The sequence below is a fragment of the Apium graveolens genome, chromosome 6 (genome assembly GCF_009905375.1).
Source record: "Apium graveolens cultivar Ventura chromosome 6, ASM990537v1, whole genome shotgun sequence".
In the NCBI taxonomy this organism is placed as follows: domain Eukaryota; kingdom Viridiplantae; phylum Streptophyta; class Magnoliopsida; order Apiales; family Apiaceae; genus Apium; species Apium graveolens.
The window spans coordinates 11,799,988-11,820,014 of NC_133652.1; the positions used below are offsets into that span (position 1 = coordinate 11,799,988).

At 37.4% G+C, this 20,027-nt stretch overlaps 2 protein-coding genes across 2 annotated transcripts; one reads left to right on the forward strand and one right to left on the reverse strand.

Annotated features, from left to right (window-relative positions):
- The first annotated feature begins 5,683 nt into the window (after positions 1–5,683).
- On the forward strand, positions 5,684–6,906 carry LOC141666733 (uncharacterized). The gene has a single exon (XM_074472895.1). It carries the CDS (start codon positions 5,988–5,990, stop codon positions 6,771–6,773), a length of 786 nt encoding a protein of 261 aa, XP_074328996.1. The 5' UTR covers positions 5,684–5,987; the 3' UTR covers positions 6,774–6,906.
- Positions 6,907–7,941: 1,035 nt separating this feature from the next.
- LOC141666732 (myb family transcription factor PHL8-like) lies at positions 7,942–9,778 on the reverse strand. Its single transcript, XM_074472894.1, has 6 exons — positions 9,429–9,778; positions 9,242–9,318; positions 9,084–9,141; positions 8,919–8,988; positions 8,761–8,830; positions 7,942–8,674 (listed from the first exon to the last, which is right to left on the reverse strand). The coding sequence occupies exons 1-6, from the start codon at positions 9,562–9,564 to the stop codon at positions 8,042–8,044; spliced, it is 1,044 nt and encodes a 347-aa protein (XP_074328995.1). The 5' UTR covers positions 9,565–9,778; the 3' UTR covers positions 7,942–8,041.
- Between the last annotated feature and the right edge of the window lie 10,249 nt (positions 9,779–20,027).

Here is a 20,027-nt window from a genome sequence, read left to right on the forward strand (position 1 = left end):
CATTTATTCTTTCATGCACTGTTTCTTAACTTTCGTTCATGGGGATTATGAAAACTTCTACGTAAATGAGACGTCCCAGGTTGGCTCATTCGCCCATGTTCGAAGATGGGATTAGAGTTTGAAGATGCGTCACCGCTATTCACAGAGGTATTACCAAGTCCTTTACGTTTCACAGCCGCATAGCAAACAAATACTTGACTACACATCTCCGTTGTTGGAGAAAGTGGGATTAATCATTTACATTCTGTAAAGTTTTAAAAAAATTTTGAAAACAACATATTCTAAAAAAAACATACTCATGGCATTTGTATACATCTTCTCAATATTAGGACCACGTACTCTACATTTCTTATCTGCAACAGAATACAACAATGAAATTAATTGTTTTCCCATCAAAACAAACATAAAATCTTACAATTTTATTAATAGGTAACGCACACATGGTACTGTTCATGTCTGAAGGCGTGGAAGATGGTTTTGTGTTCTTCACCGCTACATTATTATTTTCTACACCTGTAATTCCCGATAAAGATGATTGATGAACAAAAATAAAAATAAAATACAGATTTATTAATATACATTTTTAGTAATGGAAGTAACTGATTAGGGGCAATAATGAAATATGAAATCATAACAACTTATTTAAAATAGAATTATTAAAAGACAACATACATATGGGGTTTGTATAAATCTTCTCAATATTGCGACCACGTATTCTACGTTTCACAGCTGCAACCAATAATACAATATAATGTTAAACATATAGCAAAGGCAACAGAACATACAAACTTCGTAATTTCAATATCAAGTTATAATATAACGTACACGACGCATTGGAAATATCTGACAATGCAGCAGCTCCTTCCATGTTCTTGGTTGTTGGAGTGTTATTTTTTTCAAGTGTAATACCCGAAATAGGTGAAATTGCTACACTGCAAGGAGTGTTATTTGATCCACCAACAGGTCTCAATCCCACACTTCTGCTCATACGTTTCAAATCTAGCAATCAACAAATATCACATACAATAAAATTATACACAACAACATACATCTGCAAGGAACATTGGCCAAGAAAGTGAACATCTGCACAGAACATTTTAAAAAAAAAACTACACATACCTGTGAAGGAATATCTGCTACTTCTATTGGACGATACATCAACAACAAAGTTAGAAGGTTTGTGGGGGGGCAATCACGCAAAACATTTGTCTCATTTGATAAAGGCCGTAAAGTAGACCTAATTTCCACTACAAAATGCATATGCTACACATGAGTTTCAAAATTAATTTATGTAACATATAAGATATGTATGATATGGAAAACTTACCAGACGATACTACAGAACCTGTTGTCTGTTGATTTGAAACTGTAACATTGGGATTGAGTTTTTCTTGGCCAACACAAATAATTCTACGCTTCACAACTAAGTTCATGAAACGAATATAAGAACATGATTTATATTCAAATCTACATACGAACAGAAAGATAAACAAAGATACAATACCGGAAAAGTCAGGAACATTCAAACTCGGGATGGGCTGCAACACAGAAGATTGATTTGTATCCTCATTTGATGAATCTCGACTACGAATCAAACATTTCAAACCTATGGATAAAGACACAAACCAACCAAATCAGATAATATTGAACGTGCATAATGATTAACAGGACTTCATGATGAAAACAAACCTATAAATGAAGTCCTTGAAAAGGTTGTTAGAGAGCGTGGATCCATGATTAACAACAGATCAACGGAGCTTTGAACGAATGAAAAGATAAGAGGAGGATGGAGTTATGCAGCAGCCTGAGAGAAACAATTCAAAAAAAATTCAAACGTACGATTCAGTTGCTACAATCAAGGAGTGAGTTAAGTGTATATTAGAGTAGTTTCTAAAATGGATTATAATTAATGTAAATGTGAAAGATTCATGGATATGTGTATAATATAAAGTTTTATATGTAAAAAATTAAAATGGGTCATGGGTAAATTTTATGGGTAAATCTTATATGGTCAATAATAGCCTTTAACATTATATAGATTATAAGTTACTTATTTTGAAATTTGTCAAAGCACTTGGCATGTACCAACTTACAAGTTACTTATAGCTTATAAGTTCATAATGACTTATGTCGGAGTGTTTGTCGACCAAACTTATAAGTTGAATTTATAGCTTATAAACCGATAAGTTAAATGTTGGTAACAACATACTTTTTCTCAACTTATTTTGAATTTTTGTTTTTTTTATTAACTTTAGTTTCAAAAAATCTTTTCTAAACTAATTTTCAAATATAATAATAACGAATTATAATAACTATATTTATAATTTATTTATTTTTGTTCAATTAAGTAGAAAATTCTGACTTTTATCCAAACACTTATATAATTTATAAGCATTTATCTACTTATCGCTTATAAGACACTTATTCATTTTAAGTCATAAGTTATTTATTTTAAGATTTCTTCAATGGGCACTTAGTGTCCTTCTGGTAAATATAACTTATCCTTAAAATAATGAATACGTGATTTATAAGTTATATAAGTGTTTAGATAATTTTACTAATAAGGTTAGAATTTTTTATTTAAATAAAATAAAATAAATAATTTTCGAATATAATTATTTTAATTCATGAAATTTAAATTATATTAACATTTAAAAATATGTATTTTAAAATTAAAGTTAATAAAAGGGAGAAATATCAAAATAAATTGAAAAAATATGTCGTTACTAACATTTAAGTTATCCACTTATAAGTTAAAATTTTAAAATTTTAACTTATAAATTAAATATTTAACTTATAAGTTGGGTTAAGAACTCATCAATAAGTTATTACAAACTAGCTTTGTACCCGTGCGATGCACGAGGCTAATTTATAAAAATTATATATATAATTCTTTTTGAAATTTTAAACTTTTTTTTAAAAAAAGTTATATTTTTTAAGTTAGCATTATGATTTAATAATTTAATTTTAGTATTAGTAATACTATAATGAAAATAATTTCTAATGATGTTATATATTTAAGTATTGGTTTTTTTATTATTTTAACTTGTATTGTATTTATTAGACATCTCGTTCTTGTTAGTAATTTATAATTAACAAATATTAAATTTTTATTATTTTACTCAATATAGTGGTATATTACACATGATAATTCTTTTATTTTTTCTAAATAAACTATTTTTAAACTTATTTACAACTAAATTATTTCATTTATGACTTTTACCAAAATAATGATTTGAATATATCTAAAAATATACATTTTATATGATTTTGTTAGATATTTTGATTTTTGATTAATATTTTAATATAAATATTAAGAACATATGTGTTCTAAAATTTATAATATAAAAATTTCACGCGTAACCTTCAATATGATATAATTTTCATAAAACTTAATTTTATATTAATACAATGCAAAATATATTTTAACATGTCATGTCTTATGTAAATAATATAAAATTTTGCTATAGTGTTTTCACACCTATTACGATTTTTTTAAATTGGTTTTTTGCTTTTTCTTTTTAATTTTTAATTGAATGTTCTAATGTATTAAATAATTATTGTAATTCATTTTTATATTTTTTAGGTTTTTTGTTTGTGTATTTGTTCATTTGGTAGTATTTTCATACCTATTATGATTTTTTTAATTTGGTTTTCTTTTAATTGAATATTTGTTTGTTGTAAATATCTTATGTATTAAATATTTAACGTAATTTATTTTTACTTTTTTTTAGATTTTTTTGTTTATATATTTGTTTTTTATTTGTTCATTTGGTTCTATAGCTTTTTGATATTTATGTAAGGTTTTTATCTAAAATAATTACATATTATAAATGATTAGAATGAGTTTATTTAAAAAAAAACTACATATTTATTATATGAGTTCATTAGGAAAACTATTTTTAAAAAAAAATCATTAGTTTTTCTTAATGTACATTGAACTTATGATTAACCCTAACGAAACCATTTGACCGTACTATTTTAAGTGTCTTACACTAATTATATATAAGATATAATTTATAATAAATAAACACTTTACAAGTAATGCGGTCCTTAAACTCTAGGGCATGTTTACCTCCTACTTAGGGATGACAATCGGGTCGGATATTACAGAATCCATATCCAAACCCGAAAATTTTAATCCATACCCGAACTCAACCCGAACCCGAAAAATACCCAAAAATGAATACCCGATCCATTGGATTTCGGATCGGATTCGGGTATACCCGACACCCGGAATTTTTTTGAATTAGATATTCATACCCGAACCCGAAACCCAAACTCGAACCCGAAATCTGAAAATTTGTATAATTATTGATATTGCACGTGTTTGAGATCAAACATGCGACTTACAGAGAAAGAGTTTTACCATGTCATTTTCAACCACTTCACCACATCATTAATTGTATTATTAAATATTTAAAAAATCAACTAAATTGATACCCAATTTTTTAGATTTATCATTAGAAGATGTTTTGTTAACCTTATAAACCTTATCACCGGTTTAAATGATTGAATAATTATATTTCATTGAACTTTATAATTATTTATTTTTTAACATAAATATAAAAATATATGTTCTAAAAATTATATAATAATATGTATAATGTATATTATATAAAATAAAATATATATATACAATATTATAATTTGTAATATATAAAATTCTAATATTATATATATAAATAATAATTCGGGTTTTTTTCGGATTTCGGGTTCAGATAGAGTTTCGGATTTCGGATCGGGTTTCATATCGGTATACCTAATATCCAAATCCAAATCCATAAATTTTCGGGTTTAAAAATTAAATCCATATCCAAATCCAAATCTAAATTCAAAAAATCGGGTTCGATAAATCCAAAAATCCGGGTTTCGGATCGCGTATCCGTCGGATCGGATTATTTTGTCATCCCTACTCCTACTAGTAAGTTATAATTGACTTGAAAATTAAAAACACCTATAACTTAAAACTTGAAAATTACTCCTAAGTGAATTATAAAAATCCCAATTATGGCCCATGAATATTAAAGGGGCATAACGCGGTACCCTATCTAAACTAGCAATAGCAATGCATCACAAATTACAGTATTGATTTATTTCTAAATTCTAAATTCTCAACAATAAATTACAAAATTAGAAAAAAATAACTAATATTTATTTCAAAATGATAATATTAACTTTTTCAAATGGTTACAGATTGTTACATCCTAAAAGAGTAAAAGTCTTTGTAAATAATTAAAACTAAAAAAATTATTTTTATGAATTTTTAGATTATAGCAATTTGTTTTCTCAATTTTTATATCAGTTTATTAAGTATTTCTATATAATTTTCATATATATATATATGCTTAGTTCTCAACGAAAATTACAATTATTTAAATTTTAGACCCCGTAATGTTTATTAATATAATGAGAAAAAAGTAACAGAATAAAAATATATATTAATTTTATGATTACAACTTTCAAAAATTCAAAATTAATCGATTAAAATATCTATTCGCGATTTATCATTAAGTTTTTTAAAAATCAAATAATTTATTAATAAATTATTAAAAAAATCAAATATTTTTGTTCAATTTATGAACTATTGTAAGCCGGGTCGGAAAAAATGGTAGGCGAAAACCATAACGCCCACAAGACGGCACATTTGGCTCCTACTTGAGCTCAAGTCCATGCTGGTGCTGGCTAACAACTGAATCCATCAGCTATTATGTCCAGCTACTGCCGACAACACATCCACAACACTAATCTACCAACCACTCTTTATCTCTATCCCTATTCAATTACAAATTTAATACTTCTTCATCAAGTTAACAACCCTCCCCAGATGCTTCCAGACCCTTCCACACTTTTCTTCCACCTTTCTCACCTTTTTAAACCCCCAATCTCGCAGCTTTTACTATCCTTATCCTATACATACAAATCAATTGTATGCATACATAAATATCTCTCCACCTCTCCAGTCTCATCAATCATAATTATAATCCATGGCTTCTGATCGAGGTGAGATGACACTTCATGACTTTGTGTCCATTTTAAGAAGCAGAGGTATTTCTCGATTTCAATTTTACTCAGACTCGCAAAACATCACCAACCCAGATCAAGATTCATCAAATGGATCCGACCCACCTGCTTTGAATCAAACAGAGATGCCCCAGATAACTGTGGATGAGAACATTAATGATTCAAGAACCGAGTCTCCACCCATCACAACAGAGTCCACGGATTCACAAACCAACACCGACCCAGATCAAGATTCACCAGAAAGATCCGACCCACGTGATCGGATCATCATTATGAACCCTTTGTCCCGGCGCGTGTTGGTCATCGAAGGCAGCGCGTGGGGTGTGAACAGACTGGTGAATGAGCTAATTAGTTCTCCTGATGGCCCACCACCAGCCTCTAAAGCATCAATTGAAGCTATGCCTAGTGTGGAAACCAAAGAGAATGATGAGTGTGTGATATGTTTGGATGAATTTTTGGGTGGATTGGCTAAAGAGATGCCTTGTAAGCATAAGTTTCATGGAGAGTGTGTTGAAAAGTGGTTGAAAATCAATGGTTCTTGTCCTGTTTGTAGATATAAGATGCCTGTGGAAGATGATAATGATTTGAATCACAAGAATGTGTTTGAGAGTGAAGAGAGAAGGAGAAGTGAGCTTTGGTATAGTGTTGGTACATTTGTGGGGGACCCAAATCAAATGGCTACAAATGATTCTGATGGACATGGACATGGACATGATGGACATGATAGTGAGATGCAAGGATTAGATTAGTTAGATAATTAGTATATTTAAGTTTTTTTAAATTTATGTTTATTATAATTAATTTAATTTAATTTGGTTTGTGTATATAGTTGTTTGTTCCTTTTGAGTGGTATGATATGTCTTTTTCTGACAAGATGCTAATAAACTGGATGTGTAGTAGACATTATAAGACTTGGTTTGAAGAATTATCAACTTTTGAGAAAAAAGGCCTTGCTTATTCCTAGTGCGCATGCTGGTACTTTTGGTTCTGTCTACCACTCTGCCATTGCAATTTGCAAATGCCACAGCCAATGAGTTTTGCTTCTTTTGTACTTTGTGGTGTACTGGTGTAGCTCCGTGTGCGTATACGGGTTTATGTTGTCGCATTTTGGCGATCATGAACTTGTTTTTGATAAACACATTGTAGCAGAGAAATATAAAACACTCGGTGGCGGATCCAAGAAATTAGAGGGTAATTAAAATAAAACTCTATAAAGGTCAGAGATGGGCTAAGCCACTTGACCTTGAGCCCCTTTCTGGATCCGCTCCTACAAAATATGTTGTTTTTGAGCCTGGGGCAGCATTTGCCACTTCGCCAGCTGATCTAGTAAGGGTTTTAGCCGGCACTAGCTTCTATGATACTGGTGGCTTCAATGGTGTGCCTTGAATTGGTAAAGAACTACCCCTATTAACATGATAAGATTCAATGTAGGATAACAAAATTTTCTCCTTTGAAATTATAGTTATAAGATTTATATAGGTATAGGTATATCCTTGTTTATGCTTTTTTAGTGGTATGATGTTATGTACCTTTCCAGGTGATCGCAATCTGAATGTATAGTATATGCACCATAATACTTGATTTAAAGAATCAGCAACTGTAACAGATAAAGAAAGTTCATGCCAATATTCCTAGTGCGCATGCTTTACTCAATGGTACTTCTTGTTCTGTCTACCACTTCCATTGCAAAATGCCATAGCCAATGAGTTTTGCTTCCAACTATGTTTTGTACTTGTGGTGTACTGGTGTAGATATGTGTGCACTGTGCCCTGCAGTTTGTTCATAGTATGTGATTTTACTTTGTCGTATAGACAGGTTCCATAATCATTCTCTATGCTTCAATGGTGAGTGTTGAATTGGTATAAATTACAATGAACTATTCCTATTTAGATAAGAGTATTGATATGTGCACATTGATAAATTCTCTGAGGATGGTCCATACAGAGCAACATTCATATTTTCTATTTGAAGCATTTTTATTATAGATATAAGATATTCATATACCATAGGAAGCATGTCAAAATGAACTATAAATTTCGCTGAATTGCTCGACTTCCTTGGAGTTCAAATCTATTTCCTTCGGACCAGAATAACGGATGTTCAAATCTAATGCATCCAGAAAATTAAACTTTCTCAACTGATCATTACTTCTCATAGCTTTTGATCTTTTCCATAATGGTTGTTCGACACTGTCACCTTCAGAAAGAGTGCATTTACTTCTTTTTCTTGCATTCACTTGCTCTACTGAACCACTGTTTTCATGAGAATGCATTTCCATTAGAGAAAGCACTACAGAATTTGCATTTCTGTTGTCTGTAATGTCAACAGTTTCGTGTTTTTGACAATGATCTTCCTTTCTACCAGAGCTTTCAGATGATGTTAAAGAACTTTCTAGAGAACTTCTAGTTTCCCTTGATGGCTTGTTCTCACTATCTTTTAAGACAGAGCCTTGAATTTCTGTTAACATAGACAATGAAGAACTAGGACGTCTATTGTCAACCATTGATACTAATTGAGAAAGTTCAGTTTTAGCAAGTTCCACTTCTGCAGAAGATGCATTACATCCAGAGAGTGTGTCCTGTGCTTTCTTTAACACAGAATGTAAGTACTTTCCTTGCGCCTCAATCCGCAGTTGCAAATGCCTCTGTACCTAGATGAGAGTTGTTGATAAGATTATTTTGATCACCATAAGAATGAAATTAAAAAGAGAATGTCATGATCACAAAAAGTTTTTACTTCAATCTGCTCGTGAAGTTTACTCTGCGCCTCGATTTGCATCTGTAGAGTCTGAGCTATTTGCAAGCTCCTGAATGAAACATAATCTCTATTAACAATGATCTATTTATACCTAATCAACATATACAAACAACAATTAAATTTTCAAGTACTCTTACTCATCAATTTGGTTCGGGGTTCCATCGTGATACTCCCTACTGGGGTGACTTATCTGCCTCTCTTCATACTCTGCATCGATGAATTGTCAATTAGTCCAAATTTGAAATTTCACGGATAGTTCTATTAGTTTCATCATCAATGTGCATTATGTGATGACTACTCACCGGCTTGATCATTGTCCACGCAAGGTTGTGATTGTTGACTTTTACCGAGTCTATATTTCTGCAGCAAAGAATATCGAAAATAAGTTTGATTCTTTTCCAGTTACTATATTTGTATATATGATCAAGAGAGTATACTTGGAACCTAAAAAGAGAAATGCCTGTAAGTGACTCTTTAGGTGGTACAAAGTAAGTCCACGAATTCCCATCACCCTCATCAAAGATTTTGGAGTTGCCTCTGGCCAATCAAGATAGAATCAAGAAAATTAATCAGTAACACAGTTGATCACTGACATGCATAATGTCTTACGTATGATTGACTTGATTTACAGAATTAGTGATACTTACTGTCTGCGCCACCGAGCTGAGCCACAGCATGGACAAACTTTTGGTGAAGTTCTGGATTCCATTTGAGCCTGGGCTTTGCATCACTTGATAAAACCAAGTTCATGTCTTGATCTTGTTGCATATTCTGTAGAGCCATTGTGTTTCTTTTATGTGGATAATGAAAATGCAAGGAGATATCTTTTTTGAGTTAATGGTTCATAAAATTATGAGGTGAGTTGGTGTTGGCAGCTGGAGTTCTCTTTATAAATGGGAGTTGTTGGAATGTCCTATGTTCTCACCACCATATCTGGAAACATGAGTGGGGTTATGTTTGGATTGGAATATATGCTATTAGCTGTGGCTAATTTTTTTAATATACTTTTCTCACAATGTATATCACATTTTCTTTCAGTTTTATAAAATTTGTTTCTGATCTTTGACTTAAGAGGAGAGAGTGAAGAGAATCTGTGATGTAGCAAAAACAGTAAAAGCAACACACTTGAATTTGAGTCTCAAAAGGAGAGAAATGAGGAAAAAAGTGTATGGTTTGTTTGTATCCTCCTGTTCTGCTATCCCCACCCTCCTCTCTCAATGCACACACATAAAAATGTATATGAATGTATGCATATATGTGTTTGATTCCTGATGAATAAGCCAGCCCTACCATGATGTATAATGGGATCAACTTTCTGAACTGTGAGAAGTCTTTGATGGGAAAAGATTATAATAGTGGGGGATGCTTTAGTGGATATTTCTTTTTGAAAATTGAAAGGTATAGCCAAACATGCATTATTTTTCATTTAAGCTTCAATTTTTGAAATGCCTTCTCTTTGAGCAGGGTGTGGTGGGATTGGCAGATTCTTTTTGTTGTTTGTAGGGATGGAGGAATCAAAGAATCCAACAATAGATTTTAGGACAAACTTGCCTTATTCATGTTATCTAGAACTACTTTACAAAAAAGAAAAGTAAATGAATAATCCAATCCATGTAGCCTAATTTGCAACTTATGTCTCATAGATTACTCTGGTGCATCTTCACCCTCCAAAATATGCAGTACATAATTGGCTTGATGCAACTAAAACAAGATTTGATGGATGGTAACAACATAGATGTTTACCAGAAAGTGTAATCAATCTAATGAATTATTGCGCATATGGATAATCCTTGGAAGTAGATTGCATAAAAAGCAAGATACTTGATGTACAATCCCTGGTTCTAGCCTAGCGGATATTCTTCATCTCTGCAACAAGCCAACAAAAGATCGAGTGCACGGGTTCTGGTGGAGGTATGCAGGTCTGAGCATCTGAATATTGAATTTGGTCGTAAAATTGATGTATATTTTGTGTTTGATCAAATATGTGGAGAAGATTCCTTACTCACAAAATAGTGCACACGCCAAGAAAAATGCCCAGCACAACCTGGTGCATCTGTTTTCCTGGTAGAAAAGGAATCATAAAAGGAAATGGTCCAAAAATAAAAGATAATGGAATAACAAGAAAACAATCAACATGACCTATTCAGCTACACTTGTGTAGAAGTCCTATAAAAAAATTATTCCAAAGATAGTGTCATCTTTACATCTTTTGTATAGATTAGAGTCTATATTTTACATCTCTTAGCTGAAGGATTAGGCTTTTAGATTTCTAGAATTGCAGTCAAGTCCCAGTAGCTCAAATCAAAACTCAATGATTGATCTCCATAGCATTGCCATCTCAGTGCCTTACATTCAGTTGGTCTGCTGCAAGATAAGCAATTTATAATTGTTCGAAAGTAAAAAGATCTGATCATAGCATGCATCATAAAGAACAATAACAATCATCAGCATTCCAGAATTGTGAAACCTAGAGGCCTTTCCTTTCATTTGGGAATATGATGCAATTTCGTATCCTTAATAACACAGACATTTGGTTTACTGGATCCAAGAGAATCAAGGCGTCCGTTAATAATCGATGATCCCTGGGATCTGTTCCGTTGGACCAGTACAAAACGGCCCAAAAGAATTATAGTTAGAATAATTATAACACATTATGTAAAGCCCAAAAATGCTCACTTTGTAAGAAAAAAAGCTCATTTGGGACTTAGTATAAATAAAAGACAACAATCCCATTTGAAGGGGTTGACAAATTATAGTAAAGAGACAATCTCCTAAAATTAGAGTCTAATAATATTATTGGATCATCATTTGGCGCTATTAGGAGCTTTGCTTTAACAAGATCCAACCAGAAGATGATTGTAGAAGAGCTTGATCCGGGAACCGCCGGACCGACTCAGGTAAAGGAGTTGACGGCAGAAGTTGCCGCCGACCCCTCGACCCACGGCGATCGCGAGCTTCCTAAACTACCGGCCTTGAAGCCGAAGTGTTTGTTTCCTCCCCCCGAGGCTCCTCCGGAAGATCAATCTCTGGGCTTGAAAGACACACTTCAAAGGGACAGAAAAAGAAAAACTATTTCAGATCAGCGTTTTAGAGTTCAAACATCTAAAGGAAAGAAAGTCCTCTCGAGCGACATTCGACTACATTTGGAAAGGAAAGAAAGGCTAAAGGAAAGAAAGGCTAAAAGTCCACTCAGAGGTCGCTCGATGTCAATTCTTCTCTACTTGCCTCCAGGGTACCGCCCTTCGATGGTACAACAACTTGCCCCCCCGGTCTATCGACTCATGGGCGGCCCTAAAAAGCAAGTTTCAAGCTCGTTTTTCCAGTAACTACAAAGGAATAAAGGTCACAGCTTCCCTTATGACAATGCACCAACGCTCAGGAGAAAGTCTCCGAAGTTTTCTAACACGATTCAGAGAAGAAATAGCAGAGATTCCGGATTTAATCGAGCAAATGGCAGTCAATTTTCTGACAGCAGGCATTGATAAATCTCGCCATGGTTTGCTCTTAGAGGAGATCTTTGAGAAAAGACCCAAAACCTTACAAGCAGCATTCCAAATTATAGAACATCGCATGATGCTCCAAGAGGCAGTAAGCTGCATACAATCCCCCAAACGCTCCTCCAGGTATGAACGACGACGCAGCTACAGTCCGTGATCTCCCGCGCGTGACAGACGTCAAGAACGTCGTCGTTCACCGCCTAGTCATACCGTCGAGCATCAACCAAGGGACAGAAGAGAGAGAGACTGACAACCCCGCAGTCGTCCAGAAAAAGAATTTACTAAGCTTAACACCGAGAAAACGACCATCTTAGCGGTCCTAAAGACAGAGCCGGACTATCGTCCTCCAAGACCCATGAAACCGGGTCGTCCTCCAAGCTCTAGATACTGCGATTACCATGAGGATACATGCCACACAATTGAACAATGCTTTCAACTAAGCAACCTCATCGAGGGCAAAATTCACCGAGGACAGCTAGTGCATTATGTACAGCGGGAGGATTCTCCTCGACGCCATAGACGAGTTGAAGAAGATCGGGTAATTGACGTTATTTTTGGTGGTGTGGCAGCCGGGGGACTCTCTCATAACTCCCGAAAAAGTTATGCTCGTGAGGTTTTTAATGTCAACCCACCGACATACAAACGCACCCGGACAAATCCGTCCCTTGTCATTTCCTTCTCAGATGATGACTACCGCCCTGGTCTCATCGAAGGCCATCAGGACGCCCTTGTCATCACGACCCGGGTGGGAAACAACACGGTAAAAAAAATGCTGGTCGACAATGGCAGCTCCGTCGACGTCCTTTACCATCATGCCTTCTCCCGAATGGACCTCGGAGATCGACGCCTGGAGAATGCCCGAACGCCTCTGTATGGTTTTACTGGGAACGAGGTACATGTAGTGGGGACAGTCGACATGCCGGTGCTTTTTGGTTCTCCCCCATGTCAGATTTGGAAGATGGTCAAGTTTCATGTGATCAGTGCATCTTCGAGTTTCAACGCCATATTGGGACGAACAACGATCACCGCCCTTCGGGCCATTACTTCCATCTCCCATTTGAAAATGAAGTTCCCCACAGACTTTGGTGTAGGAGAAATGATTGGTGATCAAGCGACGGCTAGGCAGTGTTACCTAACCACTGTTTCTCCAAGGAAAAAGACAGATGAAGAGTTAGAAGTCAATCAAGTATTTGACATCGACCCAAGAGAATTGATCGACACATCCACAAGCAATTCATGCTCCCCTCTCGAGGAAACAGAAGATATAGAAGTATTTGAAGGAAACCCCGATAAAACAACAAGAATTGGCAAGAATCTCTCATCAGATCTCAAAAAAGAAATCACGAACCTCGTCCAGGAATTCTCCGATATTTTTGCTTGGGTCCCGAGGGACATGCACGGCATCCCAGAGGCCATTGCTCGACATTCGCTGCACATCAGTAAGGACACCAGGCCTGTGCGACAGAAACAACGCATATTCTCGGCCGAGAAAAGAGCAGCCATCGACCAAGAGGTCGACAGACTCCTCGATGCCGGCTTCATCGAGCCTGTGCAATTCCCCACATGGATATCGAACGTGGTTATGGTTAAGAAAAGCAATGGGAAGTGGAGAATGTGCATTGATTATTCAGATGTTAATAGGGCGTGCCCCAAAGATTTTACCCTTTGCCCAATATCGACCAACTCATCGACGCCACAGCGGGAAATGAACTCCTGTCCTTTATGGACGCCTTTTCGGGGTATAATCAAATTAAAATGGATTCCCATGACTGGCAACAAACCGCTTTCATCACACACAGGGGAGTCTTTGGTTACAAAGTAATGTCCTTCGGATTAATCAATGCGGGCGCTACTTTTCAGCAGACGATGGATAAAATATTCTCCTCGCAGATAGGAAGAAACATGCTAATATACGTCGATGACATGATTACAAAGTCAAAAGTTGCCTCCGACCATGTGATAGACCTTCGAGAAACGTTCACCAACGCAAGGGCAAATAACATGCGACTGAACCCTGCAAAGTGCTCATTCGGCCTTACTGCAGGTAAATTCTTGGGGTTCCTGGTCACCCAGAAAGACATCGAGGCCGATCCAGCTCAGACAAAAGCTATTCTAGAAATGAGCAAACCAAGATCCATTAAAGACTTACAAAAGCTCACAGGGTGTATAGCTGATCTTCGAAGGTTCATTCCTCAATCTTCAAAGAGGTGCCTCCCATTTTACTTCTGCAATGAAGAAAGCTTCCAAATCATCACAGTTTGAATGGAACGAAGATTGTGAAAAAAAATTCACGGAGTTAAAGATATTTTTGACAAATCCTCCAGTTTTAACTCGGCCCTTGACAGGCGAACCGCTACGAGTATATCTCTCAGCTTCCGATGAAACCGTCGCGGTAGTGTTGGTTCGTGTCGATGAGGGAAAAGATGTCCTTGTATATTACATCAGCCACTCACTCCGAGATGCGGAAACAAGATACCCACAAGTCGAGAAACTCGTATACGCTCTCGTTGTCGCGAGTCGTAAGCTCCGTCATTATTTTCAAGCGAGAGAAATCCATGTTCTCACCAATCTACCTCTGAAAAGAATCCTGTACAAGCCCGACATAACAGGCAGGCTCGCAGCTTGGACCATCGAGTTAAGCCAGTTCTACATCGAGTACAAACCTCGAACGGCGATCAAGGCCCAAGTTCTCTCGGATTTCGTCGCTGAATGTCAGTTCAAGTCCAAGACACATAAACCTGAAGATGACCGGTCTCGCTCGTGGCTTTTGTTTGTTGATGGCTCCTCGACATCCAACTCTGAAGGAGCAGGGGTCATACTAATCAGTCCGGGAGGATTCAAAATCCAACAGGCTCTCAAGTTCGGGTTCTCTGCCACAAACAACGTGGCCGAGTACGAGGCACTCATCGCCGGACTAAAGTTCGCATTCGATCTCGAGGCAGAGGTCATTGACATATTTGGGGATTCTCAGTTGGTTTCCAAACAGATAAGTGGCGAATTTAAGACGCATAATGAAAGGATGGCCCGATATTTAACAAGAACACAAGAGCTTCTTAGTAAATTTCCTTCATGGAAAATGTCAAACGTCGACAGGGAGGAGAACCAGTGGGCCGACTCTCTAGCCAAACTGGCCTCTTCCAACCTCCCTACTAATCTCAGCCCAACATACGTCGACATTTTGGAGACCCCCTCCATCGACGAAGTGTCAGTTAATCAAATCCAGGCTAGGATCGATTGGCGCCAACCCTTCCTTGAATACATTATCGACAACAAGTTGCCTGAGCATAAGTCCGAAGCCCGCACTCTTATGTTCAAAGCCAGGAACTACTGTGTTGTGGGTTCGGAGTTATATCGACGTGCCCTCTCTGAGCCTCTACTCCGTTGCTTGTCTCCAGAAGAGGCCCTCCAAGCGATCGTGGAAATACATACGGGAATCTGTGGTGAGCATCTAGGAGGGAAAACCTTAGCCCTCAAAATTATCCGACAAGGTCTATTCTGGCCCACAATTCGAAAGGATTGTGAAGATTACGTCAAAAAATGTCAAGCATGTCACCTTCATGGAAATGTAAACCGTCGACCCACGACTGAGCTAAACTCTATTCTCAGCCCGTGCCCCTTTTTCCAATGGGGAATAGATATTGTGGGTCCCTTTCCAAAATCCAAGAATCAGTGCCAATACATCGTAGTCGCCGTGGATTACGCAACCAAATGGGTCGAAGCAAAACCCCTTGCTAAAATTCAAGAAAAAGAGATGACAAAATTCTTTATGGAATACATCGTCTTTCACTTTGGGATCCCCAGAATCTTAGTTTCTGATAACGGCACTCAGTTCGTAGGAAAACGGTTTGAGAAAACCCTGCTTGAATTAAAAGTCCAGCACATCAAAGCATCTGTAGCATACCCCCAAGCTAATGGTCTAGCAGAAGTAACAAATAGAACCATCCTACAAGGCTTGAAGAAAAGAATTGAAGAAATACCCCGGTGCTGGGTCGATGAACTCCCAAACGTGTTGTGGTCATATAGGACGACTCCCCCGAAGCGCGACGGGTGAAACTCCTTTTCGTCTGGCTTATGGGGTTGATGTTGTCATATCTGTTGAGATAAGTCTCACTTTACCACGTGTCGATGTATTTGATACTGCTCTTTCTCTCAAAGGCCTTCGTCTTCACAATGATTTGTTAGAAGAAACAAGGGAAGAAGCCCGAATGCGGATGATCACCCAGCAAGAGAAAACCGCAAGGTACTTCAACAAAAAGGTCAAACCCAAAAACTTCAAGGTCAATGACCTCGTCTTAAGAGATTCCGCGGCATCGTAACCCACTGTTTCAGGAAAATTCAAACCAGCATGGGAAGGCCCTTATCGGATCTCGAGACTTGTAAGTACGGGGACCTATGAGCTTGCACACCTCGACGGGAAACCCATCAAAAATGCCTGGAATGGGATTCATCTCAAAAAGTTCTATCAGTAATTTGATCTCAGTTGTAACCTGTTATCTTGAGGCAGCAAATGCCATACCAAAGACAAACCCTCGATGCAATGAGGGTCGTTATGAGACCCCCATCGAGGGGTGATCAAGTTATGATGAACAAATTTCTTTAATTTAGTCCAAGTAAGGAACATAGACTTTCGCTTTCTTCATTCCTTACATAATCGGCAAAAACAAAAGGATAACCTTCGAAAACTTTCATCGACATAAACATTTCAAAAAAGAGATTAAAAATAAGCTTTGGCTCACAGATTAATCTGAAAATACCCAAACAAACAATCGGAGACTCGAAACCATTCATCTCTAGGCAAATATTTATACAGCCTCATCACGTCGACGAGCTGGGCTATAAAATCTCTCTCATAGTGTAAACACTCGACCACAAACTTAATAAACGGCTTAATATTTTAGACTCGAGACAAGTAGATGATAAAACCAGCCAATATGCAACTACTTAAAATATGGAAGTAAACTTAACCATGGATCGCGTATCCAAAACTTGCTACAAATCCATCATCCGGTGTTATCAATAAAATTCTTAAGTACATAGAAACATTCAAATCCAGTTACAAAGATCCACAGGGCATACCCCGCCTTCATGCATTATCACCCTTCGACGATAGATCCCGAAGATAGTCGTCGAAGGCATGACCCTCGACGGCAAAACCAGCCTCTTCCATCCTTCGGAGACATCGTCCGTAACCATCGCCCAAAGCATCAGCGATATCTTCAACAGCTTTCTCTACTTCTTTTTTCAAGTCTTCATTTTCCTTCACTATCAACTTGTAAGAGCTATCCATTCCCTCAACCTGTCGATCCAAGCCTTGTCGCTTGCTCTTCTCCTCATCAAGCTCTTTTTCAACCTCGAGAAGTCGACCCTCGAGTTCCTGCACCCTGCCACTCGATGCCTTCTCAGCAACTTCCATCTCAGCAATCTTCCTTGAAAACGCAGAATTTGCCTTAGCCAAATCACCCACCCTATGCTCGAGTTCTGCAAAACCCGCCGCAATTTTCTTCTTTTCCCCCTTCAGGGCAGCAACCTCAGCTTCGAGCTTAGAACAAGCCTCACCATCGACATCAGCCTTGTAATCCTCCAATATGTGCATAAAATCGGAAAGAAACTTCAAAAAAAAGGGGGGGTGAATGAATGACGATGAATGAACATGAAGGCAAAAATATATGCACATAGAAAAGAGAGAGAAGGGAATGCACATACTCGCCCAACACGGCTTTTACATCGGTCAACAAGATCCTCACGCCTCCGACCATCATAAGCAACTAAATCCTGAGGTAGATTAAAAAGATTAAGTGCTCTCAAGGGCACGGTGGATCCCCCCGTCCATCGCTCCGTAGGCTGAATCTCAACCCTCACCACCTCTTTCTTAGAACGAGGGTCGATAGTGTTTCCCATATAAACCCTATTCTCAGCAACGGTCACAGTCTTGTTCACTCCCTCGACATCAGCCTCACGTCCACCAACAACTACCTCATCATCTTCCCTCCGAAGTCGCTTTCGAGGGTTACCTTCCACGCGGACGAGGTCTGACCCAACCCTCTCATTGTCTTCAATCACCTTGTTCCCCTGATCATCGAGCAACTCAATTGAAATCGAATGAGGGACCCCCGACGGTCCAGGCCTGGCCGCATCGGAAGGCTTCCTCGAGGCACGTTGCAACAGCAGCATCATTGCCTTATCCATCCTTCTTCGAACCCCGTCGTCTAAAACCTTTTTCAGAGAAGCGCCTCCCACTACAACACAAAGATAAAAAAAATAACAAGTCAGTCACCCTATATATAGACACATACGAAAATAGATAGACAAGAGTCAACAATGACAGCTACAAAAATTAAGTACATAAACAAAATAAGGGCAATAACAAATAAAACATCCCCCTTACGATCGTGCATCTCTAAAAAACCAGAGTCCTTCAAATCTAAATGCGTATACCACGTCCTCGACCCATGAAACTCATCGAGATAAGCAGTATCGTGCTTCTCCAAGTTATTTAAATAATCAATCATGCCCTGACTAACTTTCCCGCAAGGCTTTACAAATTCCAAATCAGGACCCCCAACGAACAGCCATTGGGAGTGGTAACCGGAGTTCGATGAACTAACGCTAACAATCTTCATCCTTCTATGTCGTGAGTCGAAATATACTTGACCACCATAATACCGCACACCATAAATAGAGAAAAACAATTTCAGAGTCGGCGATCGACCCTTATCACAGCACAACACCACAAAACCACTTAATTGAGCAATGGAATTCAGTGTCAACTGCCCTAGGCCACAACCGATAGCCTCATACATCGTCAGGAAGAAAGGATGCATCAGCAAACAAAGACCAAACTGAAACATAATCATCGCAACCCCATACATCCCGAACTCGGGCATCATCCAAACCCTCTCATCTGCGGTCGGCACTCGATACCGGTAACCGTTAGATAAGTCGATGTAACTCTCCAACTTACTCACGGGGGGGTCGACGGTGATATAGTAACTAAGATAATTTAGACTAGGTTTGCTCTCAAATTCGATCCTACCTAACCGAAGACTTTCCTCGACCGTTATGTTTCTGAATTCCAGGGTACGAGGGCTTAGGGGAGGAGAAGGCAAAGGTCCGGTAGGAATCCCCTTCAAAAACTCATCGCTCCCTAAGAATTCAAAAGGTCCACACTGACCTAGATCCGGGATCTCTAGATTATCCAAGTTTAAAACAGACTCTTCATCACCCTCCTCTAATGGTCGCTTCACGGGGTCTCGATTGGAGGCATTATGCGATGACGACGATGAAGGAAAATCTGCCATTCTAAATTCGTAAACTATAGACAAACACGACCGACCCGCAGATAAAAAAGGAAAAAGAAGGGAGAGAGAGAGGATAACTTACAATGTGAACCAAGGACGTACAACAAACGCCTTTTAGGTATCCTGGGAGGAAGCCGAAGAGGTTAGTCCGCCAATCTGCAAAGAAACCTGTAAAAACAAATTCAAAAACGCACATGAACGGATATATATGTCTTCAAAAAAAAAGGGAAAAGAGAAGAGAGAGAAAGAGAACAGCAACAAGACAAGAAAGCATTGCGTTTAATTCTTTTCTTTTTTCAGGCACACACAGTTGACTCCTATCTCGAATTTACAGTTATTTCTTATCTCTTTTGCTCTGTTTATTCATTTTTTCTCTATTATTTCCCTTCATTTTATTATCCTATCCGGCCACTAACTTTATTCAGGTATCAAAACAAAAATCTCGAAATTC

What these genes read in the sequence shown, in the direction of transcription:
- LOC141666733 (XM_074472895.1), top strand. Translation starts at nt 5,988, where the DNA reads ATGGCTTCTGATCGAGGTGAGATGACACTTCATGACTTTGTGTCCATT.
- LOC141666732 (XM_074472894.1), bottom strand. Translation starts at nt 9,564, where the DNA reads ATGGCTCTACAGAATATGCAACAAGATCAAGACATGAACTTGGTTTTA. An exon ending in ACCCCGAACCAAATTGATGA is followed by an intron (nt 8,831 to 8,918) that starts GTAAGAGTACTT and finishes TGTTTCATTCAG; the next exon opens with GAGCTTGCAAATAGCTCAGA. An exon ending in AACTTCACGAGCAGATTGAA is followed by an intron (nt 8,675 to 8,760) that starts GTAAAAACTTTT and finishes ACTCTCATCTAG; the next exon opens with GTACAGAGGCATTTGCAACT.